Below are 21,869 nucleotides of genomic sequence, written 5' to 3'. Positions count from 1 at the left end.
CCGAAATAACTAGAATAGAGAAGTAATGTGAATCATTGTTCCGATTTTATTGTTTAGGAAAATTTAAGTGAACGTCATGAAAATGCTTTATGTAACCTCTTTGAAAGAAATGCATTTCACTTACTGCAATATATGTGCTAGTTTGACTACCGATGAATAGATTTGGCTAAACGGCGACTTGGAAACCAATGCAATTTCAAAGAAGAGAAGCAGATTCTGCTATATGAATACAGAAACCCCAAGCACTCTGTGAGGCTATAGCAGCCTCGCTGAGAAAATGAGATTTTCATGGAAGATTCAATGAGACGTTGGTACAGTAACTTTCTCAGTTTAACAGTTACTTTGATTTGGGTAAAACAAGAAGATACTTTTTGCCACCTCATTTGAATGAAGCCTACCACTTCTGGTCCCTTCTCCTTTGATGATTTTGTTCCATGAGTTACCTGTTCAAAAAGACAAAGGAAACCATGTTCCAGAGACAGAAGCTTGTGTATATATATAAATAGCAACTTTGCAGATGTTAACATTTCTGAGATCCCTGATGCTTGTCCTCGCAAACATACCAGAATTCATCAGAAACATAACAAATCCCTTTTGGCTTTTCCACTGGTGCCATTTTAAAAATAGTAACATCTCAATTGAAACATTTCTGATGGAACAGGGGCTCCTTTACCCTTATGTAGGCAGCCAGATGCTCCTTCCTTCTTTGCCTCTGTTCCTCCAACTGCTGCTGTGCCATGTTGTTGCAGTTACCATCAGTGGGTTGCGAGCTGCAGCAGACGTGTGCAGAACCACAGTGGAGCTTGGTCAACGTGTGTCTGCCCTCGGATGGCAGTGGGACCCCACGGCCACCAGTCTAGCACCCTCACGCATCTCAGGGAGGATTGAAATGGCTTAGAAAGGTGAATGAAAACTGTCCCTGGTGACCAGAACAGACAACACACCCACATGGCTGTGGATAGGGCTGTTCTTGGTGGTGTTTGAGCTCTCCACTGTGGAACTGAACCCTTGGAGGTCTTGGAAGGTTTTTGTCCTCGCTGCTGTGCCAGGTGCAAATAGCTTTAGTTGGGGTGGGCTTCATTAGAGCACCTTGGAAAGCAGTGCTGCTTGAGGGCTGACATGGAGATGATGTCCAATTGCACGTCACTCACTAGGAAAAGGCACCTCAGCCCCACCAGCATGATGTGATGTTGGTTGAGCTGGAGATGGGATTGAGCTTTTCAAGGCTTCATAGCAGTGGGAGCTCCAGATGGATGAAAGTAATCTGCTACAATAGCTCATTTGTTTAAACCGACTCTGAAGTCAACCATCTCTGAAGTCAACTCAAAACCAAGTGTGGGTACTTGCTATAGTTCAGGGTGCCTGGTTGTCTGCTGAACTCCTTCAAAGTGGCCCTTGTACTTTATCCATGAAACAAATAGGGAGTTTAATTTCCAGCCTTTAATTTCTCAAGGTAATGGTGCACAGAGTGTCCTGGAGGCAGAATGCCATTTCCCCTGCAGCAGAGGGCACTCCTTTGGAACTCTCCTCACAACAGATGTGGCTGCAGAGCAGCTTCCTCTGTTCCTCGCAATACTGCTTCAGCACAGTTAAAACAGTTTACATGCTGTTAATATCACTTTTCCAAGATAAAGCTGTAAGTCCATGGAAGAGTCAAAATGCCCAAGTTAGGAAACAGTCTGAGTCTCTTTGAAATCAAGGGAAGCATGGCTGCTTTCCTTCACGCTTCTCTTTTTTTTTTTTTTTTTTCCAGTCCGTTAGTCTTATGAAGCCAAGCAGCCTTTCCCTTTACATATTTGGCTAGGTAATAATTCCAACAAAGTTCTAGAGGCCTCTTATTGATCTGGATGAAAGTACAGAGCTTCAGAAAAGTACTGGTTTGGATTAAGCCGCGCAGTGTTTGACACAGAACAGACAGTTTGCCACCAATTATCACACATAAACACGAGCAGATCACATAAATGGTTGCAGAACATCAGGAAGATAAATAACCAGTTGCAGATTTAATACTGGCTGTCATATCACTACTTTGAGGGCTTTACTAATGACTTACTAGACAAGAGGAGCCCTTATTCTCCAAGATCTAAGACAGAAGATAGATGTGGTTTACATTTCTCTAAAGTTAGAACTCATGATGTAAAACACAGAAATAGACATGCATAGAAAAAAAACCCACAAAATGTTTAATTAAAAAAAATGTGTGAGAACAATAGCTGCAGGATAGCTGTAGAGTCAGGAGTTGGACTCAATGATTCTAGGGGGCTCTTCCAACTTGGGATATTCTATAATATCCCGCTTTGCCAATGGTTGGAAGAGGGTGAGTGCTTGTATCTCTGGAAGGCTATTTGTTCCCTGGGGATCTAAATGCTTATTTTTCAGAGCTCGTGTAAAGCAAGAAAACAATTACTATATTGTGCACAGCAATGTCTCTTCTTCAAATCTGAAGGAGAAACACCGGTAAAGAAATGCTGGCACCCAAAGATCCCACGGGTAGTTGGAGCGGTGGTGGCTGTCCCCAGGATGACACTGTGTTTTGTGACAGGAAAGCCTCTATCATATGGGGCTCCTGTAGCTCTCACACTTGCCAGCTGCTGCTGGCAGGCTCTGCCCTTTTGTAATTTCACCTCACGCATTCTTCCTCCCCCAGCTCTGCCCCTGCTCGTCAGACACCCCCAGCAGGGGCTCCCCTGACCCAGAGCTGACAGGGCCTGATCCCCGCTGGGTGCAAATGAGGGACGCGTAACGCCTTGGCTATGCGTGAAGATTTACGTCAACTTCAGACGTCTCAGCCTCTTTCCATCCTCAGTGCCACCCCTACCCAGCCTTGCAGAGAAACCGCGGTAAGAAGAACCGACAGAAAAACCGCTCCATGGCGCAATTTATAGACCCCGCCAGCCCGGCCCCGCCCCGCTCCCGGAAGCCCCGCCCCCTCCCCGCGACCCGGAAGCGGTTGCCGCGAGTACTTCCGGCGGCGCCGGGTGGCCCCGGAGCGACGGGTCCGGAGCGGTGCTGCTGCCCCCGCGGCCGGCCCAGCATGCGCGGCCTGCCCGCCCCGTCCCGATCCCGGCCCCCAGCTCCGCCGCTTCCTGCCTAGCGCCGCCGTGCTCCGGCTGGGATGTGACCGCGGCTGCGTCCCGGTGCTGCCCGGTGAGTGGCCGGGGAGCCGAGGCCTTGCGTCGCAGGGCCCCGGGAGGGGGAGGGCTCTGCGCTGCTTCTGCCGCTGCCTGGCTCCTGCCGCGAAGCCCTACAGCTGGCATCTGTCTGCTGGCAATGGGACTCCTTCTGCGTTGCCAGAGTTGCTTCAGAGGTTCTTGGAGCACTGAAGCTGTCAGCACACACACTGTGCTGCACAGAACGCTGTCAAAGGTGTTCTCTTCTAAAAGTTGATAAGAATCTAACATGTCATTATCTTAATTAACATCAGCCCTGCAAGTGATGCTGTCATTTTGCAAGGGCGATGAGGAACAGTCATTGTGGGGAGAAAAGTTCTGTAGCTCGGCCAATGCCTAACACAAAGTGTGTGTCTTTAGCAATGGAGGCTCCGTATGATGGCACTGAAGTAACTGTGGTCATGGAGGAAATAGAGGACACCTACAGCTACACGTCACCGGTGCCTTCCAAGAAGAAAAAGAAATACAAAAGTCCTAGTGATCATGGAGAAAAAGCCAAAAAACCCAGGTAAGTCCGTTCTGTCTTCGCTTCTTTTTGACCTTGAGTGTGGGGACAGTTTTCCTTCTGTCAGTTGATAAGAGTAAGCTTGGCAGTATGCTTGGAACACATTAGTGTAAAACATATGTAGAAAGGCAGCCTGACACTTCAGGCCCCCTCTGGCATGCCTTCAGAAGTACTACCATTGCCTGCTCTTATAATTTGACTTAGAGTCTTTCTCCTTATTGCAGAGGTTCTCTTCGGAGTCTTTGTTTCCATTTGGTTTTAAAAAGGTGCTTCTAAGTAGAAATGAATCTAACATGCTTGTAGCTTGACCTTGAACCAATGCAAAACCTTGTGCTTTTCTTTCGTAAGCAGTTGCTGCAGAATGACATTAATGTTTCAGTCTCGGTTGCGTTTCAGATCTGCTTACCTCCTCTACTATTATGATATTTACTTGAAAGTACAGCGAGAGCTTCCCCACCTCCCTCAATCTGAAATCAACAAAAAGATCAGCGAGAGCTGGAGGCTGCTCAGCGTGGCTGAAAAAAGTTATTACTTGGAGAAAGCCAAGCTAGAGAAAGAGGGACTGGACCCAGTAAGTCACTTTTTCTGTCATTCTTTGCCATGTGAAGAGAGGCCAATGGCTGAAATTGTTTTGGTAATCATTAAATGTTTACACAGCTCTGTGGGAGAACCATTTAACTGCAGATTCCAGTTTGTATTTCTGTTTCGGGCTGCCTGTACGGAAGCATGTGTGAGGCAGTGAATTTCTCTTGCTTTTGCCTTCCCTTCAGTCAAGGAATAATGTCATCGGAGTGACTGATGGTGAAGGGGGTGATAAAATGAGGGCTGAGAGGGACTCCAGGCTGTCATGTGGAGAACTCCCTAGCAGAACACTTGAGGGAGCTATTTGAGCTTTAAGCACTAGAATACTCAAGCAGGATTGAGAACTGAACCCCTCTTTCTCTCATTCATTTCCTTCATGCTCTGTTCTTGCCAACAGAACTCCAAGGTTTCCTCTCGAACTACGGTAGTTCCAGACATTCCAGGTTTCCGCAAGATTCTTCCTCGCTCGGATTATATAATTATTCCCAAAACCACTCTTCAAGAGGACAGGAGCAGGCAGTCACTGGAGCTGCACGTGACACAGGGTCAGGCAGCACCTGAAGGGACAGCTTCCACCAATATCTCCCGTGATGCTGTGCAAAATGTCCTTTCTGTGGACTCGAGCCACGCTGGCATTTCTGAGCAGTGCATTGCTATTGAAGGGCTGTCGGAAGAGACCGCTTCCTTCGGTCAGTCAGAGGCTGTGGAAGAAGTGGTGGCATCGGAGGTTCTCTCTCACTATGTTGGGCCTGTGACAGATAAAGTGGCTGGAGATGTCCTCTTGGATGAGGCTTCTTTGGAAATAGAGGGGCAACCATACCAGACAACTCAGGTCGTTATTGAAGAGACTCTAGTCAGTGGCTCCGCAGACATCTCCAACGGGAGCATCGCTGTGGCCCGTCCTCAGGTTTCTGATGGTGTGTCTGTGGTGACTGTGGTGACTGGGAGGGTGAGTTACTCTAGCGATGCTCCAAATCCTGCCAGCTTCTCACCAGAAATGTCTGACTGCTGTTTATCATGTTTTACTTAAGATTCTTGGTGGCTGCAGGAGGTCCTCTGTTGCTCAGTAGCGTGGCAAGGAGCAGCTTTTCTAACTCAGTGATTACTGCATCTCTGCCTGCAGCTTCTCTGCTACATGCTGCTATCACTCACATCTTGAGATGATTGGTAGAAAGTTGTTTTTTTAAATTATTTCAACAGTACTTGAGGTGGCTTCCACAGTTGTACTACAAGATTTTGGGGTGAAGAAATACATTTCCTCTGTGCTCTTGATAGCTGTTTTCTTGGTTGCAGAGAGAAGGGAGCCTGTTTAGTTTGAGGTGTTAGCAATCTGCTACAGAAAACGTTATTCTGTGAAGTTTTGAGTCTACTGATTTCAACAGTTTCAAGGTTGGCATGGTTTTTATAAGAGTTAAATAATTTACAGAGTAGACAGGATAAGGCTGTTGCATTCAAAATGGTCGCTTTTTTTCGTGCTTTGTGGTCTCATAAGTCCTCAAGGTATACGTTCAATGGTAGTGTTTATGAAAGGGTGGGACACACACCACCTTGTATCTTGTTTTCTGCATGTAATTTCCCTTTGACTTCATTTTAGGATACTGAAGAGAGCAGCTCTTCCACACCTGCTACACAGTTCATTATGTTACCTTTGCCAGCTCATTCTGTTGTTGAGAACCCAACGTCAATTAAACTGGTAAGAAAGTCAGTCTTGTATGGTATTTCAAGATATGGATGTATTACTATAGGGTTGCCTTCTGCCAGAGTTGGAAAGGTTTCATCATGGTCCAGTTTGAAATAGTCACATCAGTTCATACATTTCTTATCCCTGGCTTTGTGCCTTGAGCAGGCAAATGGAAGTATCCAACTTCCCAGAGTGTTTTGTAGTCCTGTTACCTTCATCCCCACGTTCTTGGAAGCAGATGGAGTACATAATGCTATCACAACCCTCCTGCACAACAGCATTTTCTGAGGGCAAAAGTCTGCTCTTGTAACAGGAACACGTGAGTTCCCTGGTCACCTGGATGGCTGTCACTTTGGCCATGTGATGGGAGAGGAACAGTGACCTAAGGTTTTGAAAACTCATGTAAAGAAGTTTGGATTACTGCACAAGGAAGAGTGGCATTGTTTCTATCATCTTGTCGCTCCAGCCACCTGTATTTTTGTAGCCACTGGGAGACTTCACTGTACTGTCAGTGCAGCAGCTCCTTGTGTTGTACAAGGTAGTGTGAAGCCCTGTGTTCTTGCTTCCTTGTGCTTCTAGTGGGTGGAACACTGCAGGTATTTACAGTGGTGCCTAGTGTGATGTTTGTCCAAGTGTCTCAGGGAGGGTGGAGATACCTCATGTATTTGTTCCTGAGAAGCACCTACCTTAAGTTGCTTATTTTCCTTAATGGTAGCACTTGCATTTCTAGGAAAAAGACCTAGTTACAGACTGACAGCACAACAGCTCCCTCAGGAGTGGCAGTCTGGAATCCTGAAGAATAATGTGCTGACAGAAACTCCATGTGTAGATTTAGTGTTCTTGGCAAAAATGAAAGACTCTGGTTTAGTTGTCTTTGTAAGTAGTGCCTGGGGGTGCTGCTGGTATTACAGTAGCTTATGGTGAGTGACAGTAAAGCACCAGGGAGTAATTTAGCACTGCATACAACAACAAATTACCTTACCAATGAAAACCATCTCCGCATCACGAGCATTTGTTTCCTTCAAATACTGTCACTCCAACGTAAATGTATCAGTTGTATCTCACCTCACTGTGGACTGCTGTTTGAATCACTTTTGTACCAATGTATTATGACTTTTTCAAGTTCATCATTGAAACTATAAGGTTAGCTTCACATGGAGGTTGTATGGATTGTTTGTCTCCGCTCTGCAGTTTAATCTGAATTCTGCTAACGCTGAACATTTTGTATAGACAAAACACTTGAATTCAGAGTAATTACAGTGCTGACTCACTGATACAAGTGAGCGTTGGCTGATCAGTAACACAGCTGATCAGTAACACAAATAATAGTGGAGGGCAGGCCATTTGCAAGATGATGTAAAGCCCTTACTAGGAAAAAGGGAGTGATGTGCACAGCTTGGTGTCTTTTCAGCTTTGTAGAGCAATTCTTGACAACTCTTGTTGCAGACAACCACCTATACTCGCAGGGGACATGGGAACTGTACCAATCCTCGCTGTTCTTTCACTTACGTCACCAGGCATAAGCCACCAAAATGCCCCAAATGTGGGAACTTCCTTGGAGGGAAATGGATCCCAAAGGTAAATTCGCTCTTCCTTGTCTTTGATTTCAGACAAAACATGCTGATTTGTGAATGCCTCTGATATTTCTAGACCTGTAGATCTAGCACAGGAGGTCAGATATGCTAGAACTGATCTGTGCACTTGTGTTATAATGCTTGTAACTGAAACAAGCCATTGCTACAGACAGCATTAAGCCAAGGTCAGACTAAACCAGAGTCACCTCACTCTAGTTAAAGATGCCACATCAATGAGCATAGATGGGCTGTGTTTGTTAAGACTGACATATTTACTGAGAGACAAATTCTTCTGGCCCTCTGCCTGCACTGTAGTTCTGCAACTAGAAGGTGCTGGCTGTCCTTCCTACAACAGCCCTCACTAAGCTCAGAAAATTGATTGAAACGCTTCTTTTATGGTAAAGAATCTGCATTTGAAGTTACTCTACAAACTGAGATCTTGTGGTGATCTCACAAGATAGTTGTATCAACAGAAAAAAAGGAACAAGTCTGAGATACAGTAGGTATGTGACTATTTGTGAGCCAGATGATGGCTGATCTAGTGGCAGCTGAAATGCTGTTGTGTATTGTTGGCTCATGGCTGTGTCTGATCACTGATGATGCTCTGATGTTTGGCTGGAAGGAGATTTCTAGATGTTGGTGGAGTTGTGCTCAGAGTTGTTGAATGGAAAAGTCTTTCTCCACATGATAACCAAGTTGCTGGTATTTCTACTAGCTGCGCTCTCAAATACTTGCTCCTTAAACCTTAGCAGCATAAACATAATTACTCAGCTCTGAACAGAGAAGTTCCTTACATTAGCCTGAAACAAGACCCTTTACACCCAAGTTAAAGGATATTCTCAGTGTAAAAATTCGCATGGCTTTATATGACTTTGTCCTGAACTTACTTTGTTTTGTGTCTTGTAATGCAATAGAAAGCACAGCAGTGTAGCAACTCCTAGGCTGCAGCAAGTAAGAACTTACTCAAATACAACAGCTGTGAGCACAGAAACAAAGAAAAGCATCTGCTTACCTTTGGAAGGCCTTAGGTACAAAGGGATTTCCAGCAAGACAGCCTCACCTCCCCTGCCAACCCTTAAATGAGGTCTGGGAAGGGGTGGATCCTGGCTCCACCCCTTCCACTCACTCTGGAACATTGCATGCACCTGAGCTCCCCTGGGCTGTCCCTGCCTTCCCACCAGGTGCTCAATCACTGGTTCAAGCCCTGACTTAGCATTTCTGCTACAGTGTCTACATCCATTAAGTGTTCAGGGGCAAGAAGTTCTTCAGACAGATTACAAACTCTGTAGAGTCTGAGCTGATGGCTGGGCTTCTGATGTGCTAGGAAACAAAGAGTGATGGCAGTTTGTTATAAAATACGAAATCACTGTAAACACACTGAAGTGGATAGGTGGCTAACTGCAAAAACATGTTTCTGCCTGAATATGTCATGCCTGCTCTGTTAAATCCTACACTGATTAGAACTGAAATGAGGGAAGTTTTCCTTCTCTTTTTCAGTTTTATTCTGCTCTTCTGGGAACATGTTTGTGTAAACAGTTCCATTTATGGTGTCATATCTTGGAGAAAAATATGCATCAGCAATTTTTTCTTAGGCTGGTAATAACATCAGTAAAACAGAAACTGAATATATACACACCTTCCCGTTCCTTACATAAAATATTAGATTAGAAGACATCTGTTTTTAAAAACCTAAAACATTCTCCTGAGCGTGACCTCTGTAGAAAGCTTAGAATCCACATGTTTATCATGCCAGAAACTCTTGACTCCATTTCTCTGATAGCATTTGTGTATTACCAGCTCAGTGCTTCATCTTCATTGACCCCAGTGCTTGACTTCTGTAGCTTAGATCTTGAAGATAAAACTCCACTTAAAGTTGAAAAACCTTCCTGTGTAATTCTGTGTTTCCTGACTCCCTCAGATGCATGCTTTTCTGAGCGCTACTACAGCCCTTTGCACTGCACTGCAATCCTATCCAAAAGCTGCATGTTCTATATCTAGGGACCTCTTAGTTCTCCAGCAGCATGGAAGAACAGGCAGCATCGGAGAGCTGAAGATAGGAAAGGGGAGCGTGCGAGGGCCCTCAGATGAATTTGTGATATTGATGCTGATGGTGATATTTGAGAGAGTTTAAGGATGACTAGTTTTTTCAAAGTGTCTAAATACAAAACTAGAGGCTAGATAGAGATTATAAAATATTAAAATATAATAAAATATTAACAGGGACTTTCCCATTGTAAAAGATGTTACCTTTCTGCTCTCGTGTGCGATTCATTGCTTAGGCACTCCTGATATTACTGTTTTGATCCAGCATCGGATAGGGCACTGCAAACCAGGCTGTGTGAAGGGAGCCTGCTCACCCGCAAAAGCTTAAACCTCTGAAATGTGGTCATCTCTTTGTTTCCAGGAAAAGCAACCAAAAAGCAAATCTGAGCCTAATTCAAGCACTTCTCTGAAAAGTCCTGCAACTAAAAGAGGTCAGCAGCCTGCGTTCTCAGAGCCGGCAGCTGTTGGTGAGAGTACCTCCAAGTGTGCCCTGGAAAGCTCTGAAGCGGTCAGCCAGCTGCTGAATGCTGTGCCTGATGGAGGGCAAATGGAGGAGACCGAGTGGGAGGAAGTAATCATCTCTGATGCTCACATTCTTGCAAACAATGTGCTTGCTGAAGACGGAGGGAGTGCTGCTGGAGGGACGCTGGGTCAAGGGAGCCAGCTGCGAGGAGACTCTGCAGAGCAGGCAGAAAAAGACAGCGTAGGGCTGGGGGTGCCGCCGTCTTCTGAGGTGCCGAGTCCAAATGCCTCTGCAAAAAAGCCTGTGGTGTGAGTCAGTTTTCCATATGTTACGGGAGTGTGTGATGTCTGTTGTGTGTTGATGGGACAAATCCAAGAAATGGAAGACTGTTGGCAGCGCTTTGCGTGAGACCCGCTCTGTACCGTCTGCTTTCTGCCAGTTTGGGATTGTTCCTTTGAGATAGTTTTGTCCATCAAAGCTATTTTCTTCTTTTAAGTGACAATGAAATTGTTGTAGTAGTCTCAGGGCAGATGTATCTTTAGCACTATTTTCCTTTCTACTACAATAGCTATGATGATTGTGCCAATAAAGCACAGTTCAGGAAAGAGAAGAAAATTGAGGGTGAGAAGGAAGGCATGGAATTTTTTTCCGATTGTAGCTCTTGTCTTTTAGAATTGATGCTCCAGCTGCTGCACACAAAGGGCAAGAAGTAAAGAGTAAACCAAGACCGAAGCCCTCCTTGCTGGCTGCAGCAAGGCCCATGCGAGCAATTCTGCCCGCACCAGCCAGCGTGGGGAGAGAAGCCAGCACTGAGCAGGCTAGCAAGAGGCAGGCGTTTGCGAATACTGGTAAAATACTGGGTCTCTGGTATGCTTTGGGAGTGATTGTCTTTCCTCACCATATTGAAGTGGTTTTTGTCAAATAATAAGATATGTCTGAAGGGAGACAGTGAGCTATCCTAGGTAAAAAAAATACCCTCTCTTTCTTTCTAACCAGAAGGGCAGGTAAATGGTGCATGAAACACCTGCTTGGATCATTTCAAGTTCAGAGGAAGAAATCTCATGTGACTGTGGTGTCATTCACCAAAGATGTCAGAGCGAAACAGGGCCCATTTTCCCATATCTAACCTGCTGTGCTCTTTTCCTTCTTCAAGACAAACATCCTCCTGTGAGAACGTCAGGCTTGAAGCCCAGTACACTGAAGCAATTGGGCCACTCAGTTCTGCAGCCACCAAATGCTGAGGAGCGAAAGGTACCCGTGGCTTGTTCGTCAAATGCACGTTCTTTTCTTTGGGAATTTTTTCCCAGGCAAGGGATCTGATTTGAGGGTTGAGAAACAGAATATGACAGTGTAGCAGCCTTACGATGATGGAATTTGTGACTGGCAGTTTTTATGAGATGGCTCTGAAGCAGTGTGAATTCTAGATGGCTGGGACTAGGAACTGAACTGCTGTTGCTGTGGACAATCCTTTTGTTGGTTGCTTTTAGAACTTCCCAGTAGCTTCCAGAAGATGTTAAGAGGTCTGGTAGCGTTTTGTTAATCTGAAATGTAATACTGACCTTATACTGAGGGAGTCTTTCACCTATAAAAGAAGACTGAGTAAAGAAGCAAAGCTTGCAAATATGCTCGAATACTTATGTTTGAATTTTAAAGCCTTGGTATGCAAAACAGCGTTTTGTAATCCACTGATGTTAATGAACATTTTCAGATTTCTCGAGGGGGGGGGGGAAGCTAATATTTATTTGCTTACAAGATGTGAGTATTCTGTTGTAGGTATCTCACAGGTGTTGTTTCTTTCTGCTTTCAATCCAGCTCCACAGTGCTTTGACCAACAGGGCATCTCAGGTTAAAGTAGTGGAGGTCAAACCGAACGTCTTCCCTTCCTACAAGTACAGCTGCACTGTAACTTTGGTGAGAATTTGTCCGATGGTCTGAGTTACACTGTGGGGATTGTTATCTCTGGGATGAGACCTCTCTGTGGCTTTTGTTTTACTGACTTACAGGAGCGTGTTCTGTATTTAATGTGAGGCAATGTGTGCTGTGTGTGTCATCTGTTGACCTAATCTAGTCTGACTGTGCTATGTTGCAGTCATGTTTGGGACCTTGTTAAGAATTGGATTATTTTCATAGCACCATTGTCACCGTCCCCTGTAAGAGTTAGGGGGGAGGTTTGGTGGTTTCTGAGTTTAATGCGTGGAGTATCTGTGGTCTCTGGGATTTGACTCCAAACTTTTCAGTGCCAGTTAAAATATTATATACAAAGTGACAAGGCCCATTATATAACCTTCACACGAGGTGTTGGGGAAAGGCATTCGACATTCAAGCAGGCAATTCTGTAGCCTTGTTAGGATCTAAAAGTCAAGGTCAGCAAATGTGATTTTTGTGTCATTCCAGGATTTGGGATTGGCAACGTCACGTGGCAGAGGGAAGTGCAAGAACCCATCTTGTAGTTACGTGTATACAAACAGGCACAAGCCACGAATCTGTCCAAAATGCGGCTATAATCTTGCCAAAGACAGAGCTGAGAAAACCGGAAAATCTCTGGTAAGGTTTGATCTTTCGAAGGGATGTTGTGGAGTGGATGAGGAAGTTTGCAAGTTCCCATGAGACCATGTTAATTTTTTCTTTTTCCCCATTTGGTAAGTCTGTTTCTAACAGCAACGTACTACTGAAAATACTTGTGACGATGTTTTTTTCTGTTCAGCTTCTGCAGCAGCGGTGCTTCAGGCTCACACTGAGACTGACAGCACTCCATTCTACCACTGGATGTCTCTGTAGCTTAAAAATGTTCACAGCGTGTTGGTACGTGCTTGGGAAACCATCCCTAATGTCACAGTTGTGTCAGCTTAGTGGAACTTCAGACTTCATCAAAAAACTCCCAAGCGTGGTCTCCTTTGTGACCAGTGTGTGGCGAATGCCAACGGAGTTATAGTACATCTTGTATTAGAGCTTCCTATTTTTAGGGGTTTGTAGAGCAGCTTTACTTCCAGCCTGAATTTACTTCTGGATGTAGTACTGTTTTTTTTCTGTTGTGGAAAGATGTTGTTCAAGATATCGCCTTTCTTCCACACGGGTGTAAATAATGAATTGTGGGCTTCGTTTGGTTTTGGGCTTTACTCATACAGAATTAGTACTTTAAAAGGCAGCATTCTAGTTTGTGTGGTAATTTGACTCTTCCACTTCTTACAAAATTTATTTTGAAGAGCATAACTTTGTGCGTTGTCTAAAAACAAAAACCAAAATAAAACCCCCCAAAACCCAACAAACTGAAGTGGCCTGCTTGAAACCCACACATAAGCAGATGTGTAAGGAACAGTAGTATGCTTAGCTCAGCTTGCATCTTGAGAGGCACGTGGCTCTTCCTCATTTATTTTGTGGGTTTTTTTCTTTAATTTTCTGCTTTAGTTGTGCTCAGCGTTTCAGTTGCACAGCTCCGTGTTATCTCTGTGCTCTTGGGCTGATTGTTTATCTCATTGCTGGGCTAGACAGGAAAACAGGTTGAAGTTTGGCAGGAAGGTTTGTCGTTAGTAGATTAGATTCCTGTGTGTGTTCTCTCCCTTTTTCTGAGTCACCTAGAGTTTGATCCTGTGGTTGTGCATTTGACTTGCTAGGGGACATGTATCTGAGAGAAAGGACTGATGCAGATCGATTGGAATCATGTACTGCACACGTGGCAATGCTTGGTTCCTGTGTAACACTTGTCTCTTCTAGCTTCTGTGGGGGTATGCGGGTTGCTGTAGCTGTCTGAGCATGGTATGTAGGAAAATTTGGCTGACAGCAAATGGAGACAGGCGGTGATGTTTGACAAGAGCATTGAAGGGTTTGTTTCCCTGTTGATGGTTGCCCTCGCCTTCCTAATCCTCAGTCCCTGCAGTAATGCTCCAGTTTAGTGATAAGCCTGTGATGAACTAGTGATACAACAGGAGTTCCCCAAAAAGCCGCTCTGTAATGAAGTGTTTTGGGTGAAGTAACTTGGGCCTGAAACTACTATGTGCGGTCAGTGGAGTGCAGTGGAGTAGAAGTCAGGTCTTCCGGGAACAAAGGTCACTGTGCTGCTGCTACCTTTTGTGACTTCTGTGACTTCTTAATATTTCATCCCCGCACTTGCCTAGTTTAAAATGTGTTTTGTTTGCTTTCTAGGAGGTCAGTCCGGGTCAGCCTGATGTGCTGAACACCAGCGAGCCCCTAACCCCATCCCAGAAAGAAATCCAGCGTCAATCCACCCTACAGTTGCTGCGCAAAGTCATGCAGATCCCAGAGAATGAATCGGAGCTGGCCGAGGTCTTCACGCTCATCCACGAACTGAACAGCTCACGGCTCATCCTGTCCAACGTGAGTGAGGAGACAGTCACCATAGAGCAGACCTCCTGGTCAAACTACTATGAGTCTCCATCTGCGCAGTGCCTCCTCTGTAACAGCCCACTGTTCAAAGGGGGACAGAAGTAAGATTCTGTTTTAGACTTGTGACTCTTTCAACCCTGTGCTGATATTCTCTGTTACAAGTATGCCTGAAATAATACTTGCTTTAACTCCAGTACCAAAGCTGGTGTAAGTGACAGTGAGTAAGCTACATGTCTGTGGAAGGTGTTCTCTGGATAACTCCAAGCAGTTTCTATTTCTCCTGTACTGTGTCATGGTTGCTATTACCATACAGCAGGAGAGCTTCTTCAAAGCATGACTGCTAAGTCTAGATATAATTTTTTTTTTTGAATGAAGTCTTCATTACTCATCCCCTCTTTGTTTTCCATTCTGATGTTTTGAGGCTGACGGGCAAAACTGTGGGATTATAGATGTGTGTTATGTGATTTCCCTTTTTCTTTCTCCTCCCAGTCCGAATGTTTGCTGTGTGGATCGTTTTGCTTATGATGTTTTCATTCTTTTTATAGCCTGGCATGGGCTCAAGCGAAGTCTTTATTGAAACCAGTATCCAAACTGAACCATGAAAGACTCTGCAACTACCAATGCATAGGCTAGATTGCCTTACCTAGTTCTGTCTAAAAGCCCGTAGGAAATCTTGTCCCTGCCTGCATAGGCTCTAATTAAACTGCTGCCCGTGGAAGAGGGAGCTAACCTTGAATTTAATTCCTGTTTTCTTGGGTGGACAGCTGCATTTCTGCCACTAGGGTGCAACTGGCATTTTCCTGTCTGAACTTCCCCCTTGGATCCATGTGGTAAGGGAATGGGCCTTTCTGAATCCTTCTGTGAGCTGGGACAGACTGGAGCAGAACTTGTTCCCAGTCACTTTTTGCTGCTCTGTGGCAGTAAGGCTGATACTTCTCTCAGGGCAGCTGGGGCTGTATGTTTTCTCCATTTCTCAAATCCTGTGTGTTCAGTATGTGGAGCTGTAGTGCTGTGTAAAGAATGTGAAGAGTGACCTGACTCTGCCAGGGGAATCTATTTAAAAATCTAAAATTTTCTGTTGTGAATTTGTGTGAACTGGCTGAGACTGACATATGAATGAACTGATCTGAACTAGAACAGCTGAAGTTACTGCAGTCCTGGACTGGAAAACCTATTGGCTTAACTCTGAGCTGTCTTTTGCTTGTCTCTTACAGTTCCCTTGCTGGTCCTCAGGAGTGCTGGCTGCTGACAGCTAATAGATTACAGGTCGTTACAGCTCAGGTCAAAGTGTGCTTGAACCTACAGTGTCTGGCTCTCCATAGCTTCACTGATATTTACACAGGTAGGAACAAAATGAGTGCAGAAACTTACAGCATGAGTACAGACTGAATGCGTCAGAAGCCTTGGGACTGTATCAGGACATGGTCTGCACACAGAAGCCTCTTAGGTGCCCCACTGTATTAAACTTTATTATTTTTTTCTTGAGTTATTCTCCTGTTTCTGTAAGTAAACCTGTGTTTGTATGAATGAGTACTTTGAGGAAGACCGTGCCTGGCTTCATTGTTGTCGATCTCTGTCTAAGTGGTAAATGCTTGAAACAGTTTTGTAAGGACTATCCAGGTGTTTCCGTTGATCCTCTGAGCTGTACCTGCATATAAGCATTTTGTATATCAGTAAGAAAGGAATGAATTTAATTGTGGGGGATATCTGGAACCATACAGGCAATAACTCTGCTTTAACTGCAGGCCTTTTCAACGTCGGTAACAAGTTACTAGTGAGCTTGGATCTTCTGTTTGCAATCCGGAACCACATTAAACTTGGAGAGGATCCTAGAGTGGCTGTTGGCAATATTCTCAACTCCGTTCAGGAGCAAACTGGTGGGTTTTCCCCCTTTTTTTTTTTACCATCACACACTAAATTCTGTGACCTGTTGATGTCTGTTAGGTTGTAAAAAGGGAAAACACTCCTCTTCTGGTATGGTAGGTTTCTGTTAAATCACTTCCTAAACCCAGCAGTACCTTTGTGACCAGTTCTCCTTAGCATTTCTCTGGAGGACAGGTTTTTTTTCTCCTGCGTAGGAGAGTTCTCCTACCTCTCCACTGACTTTAGGAAGTGAAAGCTGTAACGCTGGCGTGTTCTCCTTTCAGAAAAAAGCCTGAGCCCAGATGAGCAGGTTCAGCTCCAGGAACTGCTGTGCAATGGCTACTGGGCCTTTGAATGCCTCACTGTCCGGGATTACAATGATATGATCTGTGGAATCTGTGGCATAACCCCCAAGGTGGAAATAGCCCAGAGGAACGTAGAAAATGTCCTGGCACTGAAAAACATAGAGGTAAGCTTTTCAGAGACTTTGCATCCTGTTCATGTTCAAAGCAGATCATAAAGACTTTTGCTGAGTCTGGTCTTTGCAGTGCACAACAATTACGTGAAGCCATTGTGAGCAGTTTTCTGCTGATGCTTGGCAAGAGGATGTGGCTGGAGTGGGGATGTCTGCGCTTCCTCTTAGAACTGTTTGGAGAAAACAAAATCTTTGGTGCCTGGACCACACCTTTAGTCCAGCAGCTCGACAGTAGGGACCTTGGATGAAATTTGCTGGATTTGGCCGCCTTCTTGTGATACGGAAGAATTTATTTTGTTTAACTTTTTATCCCCCAGCAGCAGTTTCCTGGAGCTGCTGTTTTCCCAAATGGAGAAAAAAACCCCTTGTAGTACTATACAGCATGTCTGGTTTATGTCAAATAAGTGGTTTTGACTTTCACACAAAGAAGAGTGATTGCAGGGAGCTCCAGGACAGAAAAGGAACCTGATGTCATCCTGCTATGCTTGAGATGACCACTCTTCTGGGTAGTCTTTGTGCCTTGAGTGAGGCTGACACAAAATTACCAAATGAGCTGTGGTTATTTATGTTTGACCAGTTTGTTTTATTGCTCTTTCTAGTTTACTTGGCCAGAATTCTTAGCATCAAGTGAAGTGAATGTGGAAGACTTCTGGTCCACAATGGAGACGGAGGTGATTGAGCAGGTGGCTTTTCCTTCTAGCATCCCCATCACAAAGTTTGATGCCTCTATTGTTGCTCCTTTCTTCCCTCCGCTGATGAGAGGAGCTGTGGTCATCAATACTGAGAAGGACAAGAACCTGGATGCGCAGCCAGTGCCAGGTAATGGCTGAGGTGCTTATTAAGAACTTGAGGTGATGATTTCCCTTCCTGAGAACGAATGTTTCCTGTTTTTGCAGGTAATGGGAGTGCCTTGGTGAGGCTCCTTCAGGAAGAAACCTTCAGGCTTGAGCTGATAAGCTCTTACAGTGAGGAAGAGCTGCGGAGCTTTTTGACACAGTGCAGCATCCCCTGGGAGGCCTCAGATACAAAGGTAATGTCTTGTTTGCTCACATACCAGACTGTGTGAGTGGAGCCATTTGTCACTGTCTTTCTCTAAATTGCACTTGCCAGCTTAGATAATAAACTTCTCATTTGACTGTACCAGGGGCAGGAGCGGGTTAGAAGGGTGCCTGCAGATTATAGGATTACTTACACATTGTAAAGGAAATGTAACTTTGGAGACTGGAAAAAAGAAGCCAGTAATTTCCTTGTCACAGATTACACATCATGTAATTGCTTGGCATCCTTGTGGTGCTGACTGGAATTAGGAAGTTATTGGACAATGTGCAAATGAGCATTTGGAAGACCATGTCTGCAGCCTGCTCTGTCTTTGGGAGAGTCCATTAGTTTGTCACATACAGACTGTCTCTGGTGCCTGTTTTTTGTAGGACCAGCTCTGTTACTCCCTCCTGGCTCTCTATGACTTTGTACAGAATGGGACGAGCATCAGGCAAGCTTCTGCTCATCACACAGGAGGAAAAATCTACAAAGTGTGTCCACATCAGGTAAGGAAGGCTGGAGTTAGCAGTAGTCTTCTCTTACCTGAGTTACCAGTGTGGAGTTCCCTTATTAAATAAAATCAGTAGAATGGGTCTCTCTGAGCCTCAGGGGCCTGGAATATGAGCAGTCCTGCAGGAGATCTCGAGACTGACCAGTGATGGGAAACCTGTCAGATGCTGCTGCTGAGGTGAAGTTCTGCACACGATAAAGTGATTGTGTATGATGAGGAAACAATATCTTCAGAGAAAGTGGCTGTCTGGTTACTATATTGACTGGAATACCTGAAAAGAAGCTTAATTTATTTTTCTTCAGTTTTTGTTGTTGTAAGTTTTCATTTTTATGGCGCTGCTTAGTATTAATCCTTTTCTTTCCAGGTTGTGTGTGGCTCAAAGTACATAGTAAGAGGAGAAAATGCTCGGGATCATGTGGACCTGCTGGTTTCCTCACGTCACTGGCCTCCAGTTTATGTTGTCGATTCGGCCTCTTCAGTGGCACTGTGTGCAGACATACACTGTCCTGACTTGACTTCTCAGCTATGGGGGAAAAACCAAGGCTGCTTCTCTGACCCTATGGATCCTCCAGCGGTTAGTTATGTCCGCCTCTGCACTCTGTTATGCCAGTCCAATACAGAAAAGTTCCAGAAAAAAAACCAACCTAAAAACTAATTTACATGTAGCATATATTGTGCCTCAGGGTAATTTGACCTGGTAGGTGTCTCCTGACTCACAGCTTTGCCGGTGCAGAGCTCCCAAGCAGAGCTGAAAGCGCAGTGCTGCTTGTGTGACTGTGTTAGGTTCACTCTCTTCAATGAGAAGAACTGTGCCAGAAGTGCCCCGTAGCAGTTCAGCTTGTGAACTTTGGAGCATGTAGCTTATTTTGACTCACTGCTCTCAAACTACTGCTATTACTTGAGAAATGGGATAGGAAGAGGGCTGCTAGTGCCCTGGGATTATCTCTAGGGGCATTAGCATGGGGAAGGGAATGTGTAGAACCAACCACTTTTGTGTCATTCAGGAGAAGCGTGACCCAGGTTGTAGGTCTGCTTGGAGTTCAGCCGAATGGTACTTTTATCTTGTTCTCAATTATGGGCAGCTTTATTCTGGTTCTACCTCGTGTGTGTCTCTCTCTTTCCCAGTATGTCTCCTGCCCTGAACTGCTGGACCAGCACTACAGCGTAGACATGACTGTGGCTGAGCACTCTGTTCAGCACCCAATCACCAAGTCGACAGCACGCCGAATTGTTCACGCTGGTTCGGAGCAGAACAGTCACCAAGATCCAACAGCTCGGCACCACTGCATCTCCCTGTGCCAAGAGCTGGAGCCTTACAGCCCCATCATCGCTGCTATCAGCGACAGCAAAACTAGCAACATCCGCCAAAGGCCCATCACCTTTGAGAATGCCACGCATTATTACCTCTACAATCGCCTTATGGACTTCCTCACCAGCAGGGAAATTGTGAATCGGCAGATCCAGGAGATCGTACAGAGCTGCCAGCCTGGGGAGGTGGTAATTCGCGATGCGCTCTACCGGCTCGGAGTGGCACAGATTAAAACGGAAACAGAAGAGGATGAGGAAGAGAAGCAGGAAGATGATAAAGACGTTGCTGTGTAACAAACCAGCTTGCCGGTTTCTCTTTCTGGTTGTGGGCTGGGCCAGCTTCTGCAAGGTTCGGGCAGCTGTCTGGCTCGAGAACTTATTTTTACAGGTTGGAGGTGTGGTAGCAGTGGCTTTGACTGCTGTTAACGACCAAAGAGCTGTGTGCTTCCAGAGTGTCACAGGTGCTGCTGTGAGTGGGTCTGCCACGCTCCTTGCTGAAGGCTGCAGCTCCCCCCGAGGTGTGCGACGGACCCACTGTCAGCTGTGTGCAGTGCTGCCCTCCCTGCAGTTGGCAAGCGGAGAAGCAAGCGGCGTTTCTGGTAGCAGGGAGCATGCATGGCCAAATGCACAGGTTTCTTGGTTCTGAATCTTGCTTGCTGACTTCTTTGTGCTTATTGGTGGCAGGGCTTGAGGATGTGGGAGCAGGCTAAGAAGAATTCTCTCCAAAATGTTCCATATGGATTAGGTTAGGACAGTGGCTCCTGCTTGGAAATCCTGCAGAGCTCTCATGTGTTGGTTTCAGAGAGTCCTTAGCTGAAGAGAAGGAGCCATGCAGCTTTAAGCTGTCCTGCCTGGGAGGCTGCAATCCTGAACCCAGGATTGAGAGTACTTTGGCTGCTGAAGCTGTCTGGAATTATTTGTCCCCTCACATGAGCACTAATAATTTAGAAGCTGAAACACATAGCAAATAAAATGTGTTCTGTACATTAAGAGTTTACCTGTCAGGCCCCAGGGAACCAAGTTCATTAGGGGGCTGTATGAGGTGATAGCTGTGAAAACAGGAAGGACGCTCCTATTTCTATGCTGTCCTCTTGAATGGTTTCTGTTGTTGTTTTGTTTAAGGACTTGAGTTTCTGTTACTCTGCCCTTAGAAGCCAGCCACAAAGACTGTCTGTGGGATCAAGGAGAAACAATGAATGCAGGATCACCAGAGCGAGCAGAGTTCTGCAGTCCTCCCTCAGAGCAGGTGCTGGAAAGCTGCAGCCACACGTGCAGTCTCAGCGCTCTGTCGTATTCACCTTGCCTGTGTCCCACAGCACCTGTGAGTTAGAGGAGCCTCTTGCTGCCCTGGTTGCTTTCTCAGCTCCTGCAGCATGTCTAAAGAACACCTGTGGTGTGGCTGTAAAGCTGTGTGTTGCTTGCTGTCAGGTCCCTTTGGTTACTGCTGGCGCCAAAGCTGAAGGTTTTTGTTTGCTGTGCTGCAGAGGAATGGGGGGTGTTGGACTGTAAAGGGAGTTTATTTTGACTGAGTGAGCAAGGGGGGAAGATTCAGAGGCTTGTGGTGTGGTTGAAAATTCCCTTCTGTGAAGGGGAACCTATCGAGTACCGTACTGTAAATGTATCAAGTCTGAGCACATGCAGTAATTATGGCTTGGGGTTTTTCTGTTAAGAACATTAACTTATTATAAGAGATGCTAGTGACTTTTTTCAGTCAGTGATAAAATTTAATAAATTATCTCCAATTTTGGGGGTGAAACTGCGGCCGAGTGAGTTGTTTTTTGCCTACAAGACCTGGAAGACCGCAGTGGGAAAGGGTACAAGCACTGTGCGTATAAACCATGCTTTCAGTCTGCACAGGCAAAGCCTGGTGTTCTTGGAAGCAACGTGTTGTGAGAGGAACAGCTCAAGAAATTGTTTGGGCCCTTGTATGATGTAGGGTTTTCAGTGAGTGTGTATGCATATTTTTAAGAGGCTTCTCAGTACTGTCAGTGTTTCTCTGGTCCAGATAGCTCAGAATGTCTCTCAGGATACATTTTCAGTTTGCCAAAATGATCTAAATCCATTAACAAGGAATTAACAAGGGTTGTGGAGCAATAGTGGGTCTATGAGAATGAGATGGCCAGCTCCCCTGGTCAGTCTGCTCTCACTCTGCAATTCCCTGAAGCCTTTCTGCAGCAGGTGACAGTGACTTCATTTTTATTCTAAATTACAGACAGGCCCGTCAGAGCAAAGCGATTTAAGAGCTTGCTTTTAAGGTGCTTTTCTTTTTTCCTCTCTTATTACACAAGACTGAAAGGTTTTGAGAACTGATAATG

At 45.3% G+C, this 21,869-nt stretch overlaps 1 protein-coding gene across 2 annotated transcripts; it reads left to right on the top strand.

Annotated features, from left to right (window-relative positions):
- HMGXB3 (HMG-box containing 3) lies at positions 2,944 to 21,315 on the top strand. 2 transcript variants are annotated; one of them, XM_021410258.1, is made up of 20 exons: positions 2,944 to 3,147; positions 3,531 to 3,678; positions 4,072 to 4,246; positions 4,655 to 5,164; positions 5,852 to 5,950; positions 7,385 to 7,516; positions 9,917 to 10,326; positions 10,691 to 10,866; positions 11,172 to 11,269; positions 11,831 to 11,929; positions 12,413 to 12,562; positions 14,159 to 14,460; positions 15,574 to 15,701; positions 16,105 to 16,236; positions 16,507 to 16,691; positions 17,297 to 17,516; positions 17,594 to 17,727; positions 18,125 to 18,241; positions 18,611 to 18,820; positions 19,372 to 21,315. In XM_021410258.1, exons 2-20 carry the CDS (start codon positions 3,533 to 3,535, stop codon positions 19,846 to 19,848), a joined length of 3,900 nt encoding a protein of 1,299 aa, XP_021265933.1. In that variant the 5' UTR covers positions 2,944 to 3,147; positions 3,531 to 3,532; the 3' UTR covers positions 19,849 to 21,315. The 2 variants fall into 2 exon arrangements, with proteins under 2 accessions (XP_021265933.1, XP_021265932.1); XM_021410257.1 differs by having other exon boundaries at positions 4,655 to 5,206.

The sequence above is a fragment of the Numida meleagris genome, chromosome 12, assembly GCF_002078875.1.
Source record: "Numida meleagris isolate 19003 breed g44 Domestic line chromosome 12, NumMel1.0, whole genome shotgun sequence".
NCBI lineage: Eukaryota > Metazoa > Chordata > Aves > Galliformes > Numididae > Numida > Numida meleagris.
Note: the sequence above shows the minus strand (reverse complement) of the source record. Positions and strands in the feature narration are given on the sequence as shown.

Bases quoted from the DNA above. Each gene is read 5' to 3' on its own strand.
- HMGXB3 (XM_021410257.1), top strand. From the start codon at position 3,533: ATGGAGGCTCCGTATGATGGCACTGAAGTAACTGTGGTCATGGAGGAA. The intron at 3,679-4,071 runs GTAAGTCCGTTC...GTTGCGTTTCAG, and splicing joins GAAAAAGCCAAAAAACCCAG to ATCTGCTTACCTCCTCTACT. The intron at 11,930-12,412 runs GTGAGAATTTGT...GTGTCATTCCAG, and splicing joins ACAGCTGCACTGTAACTTTG to GATTTGGGATTGGCAACGTC.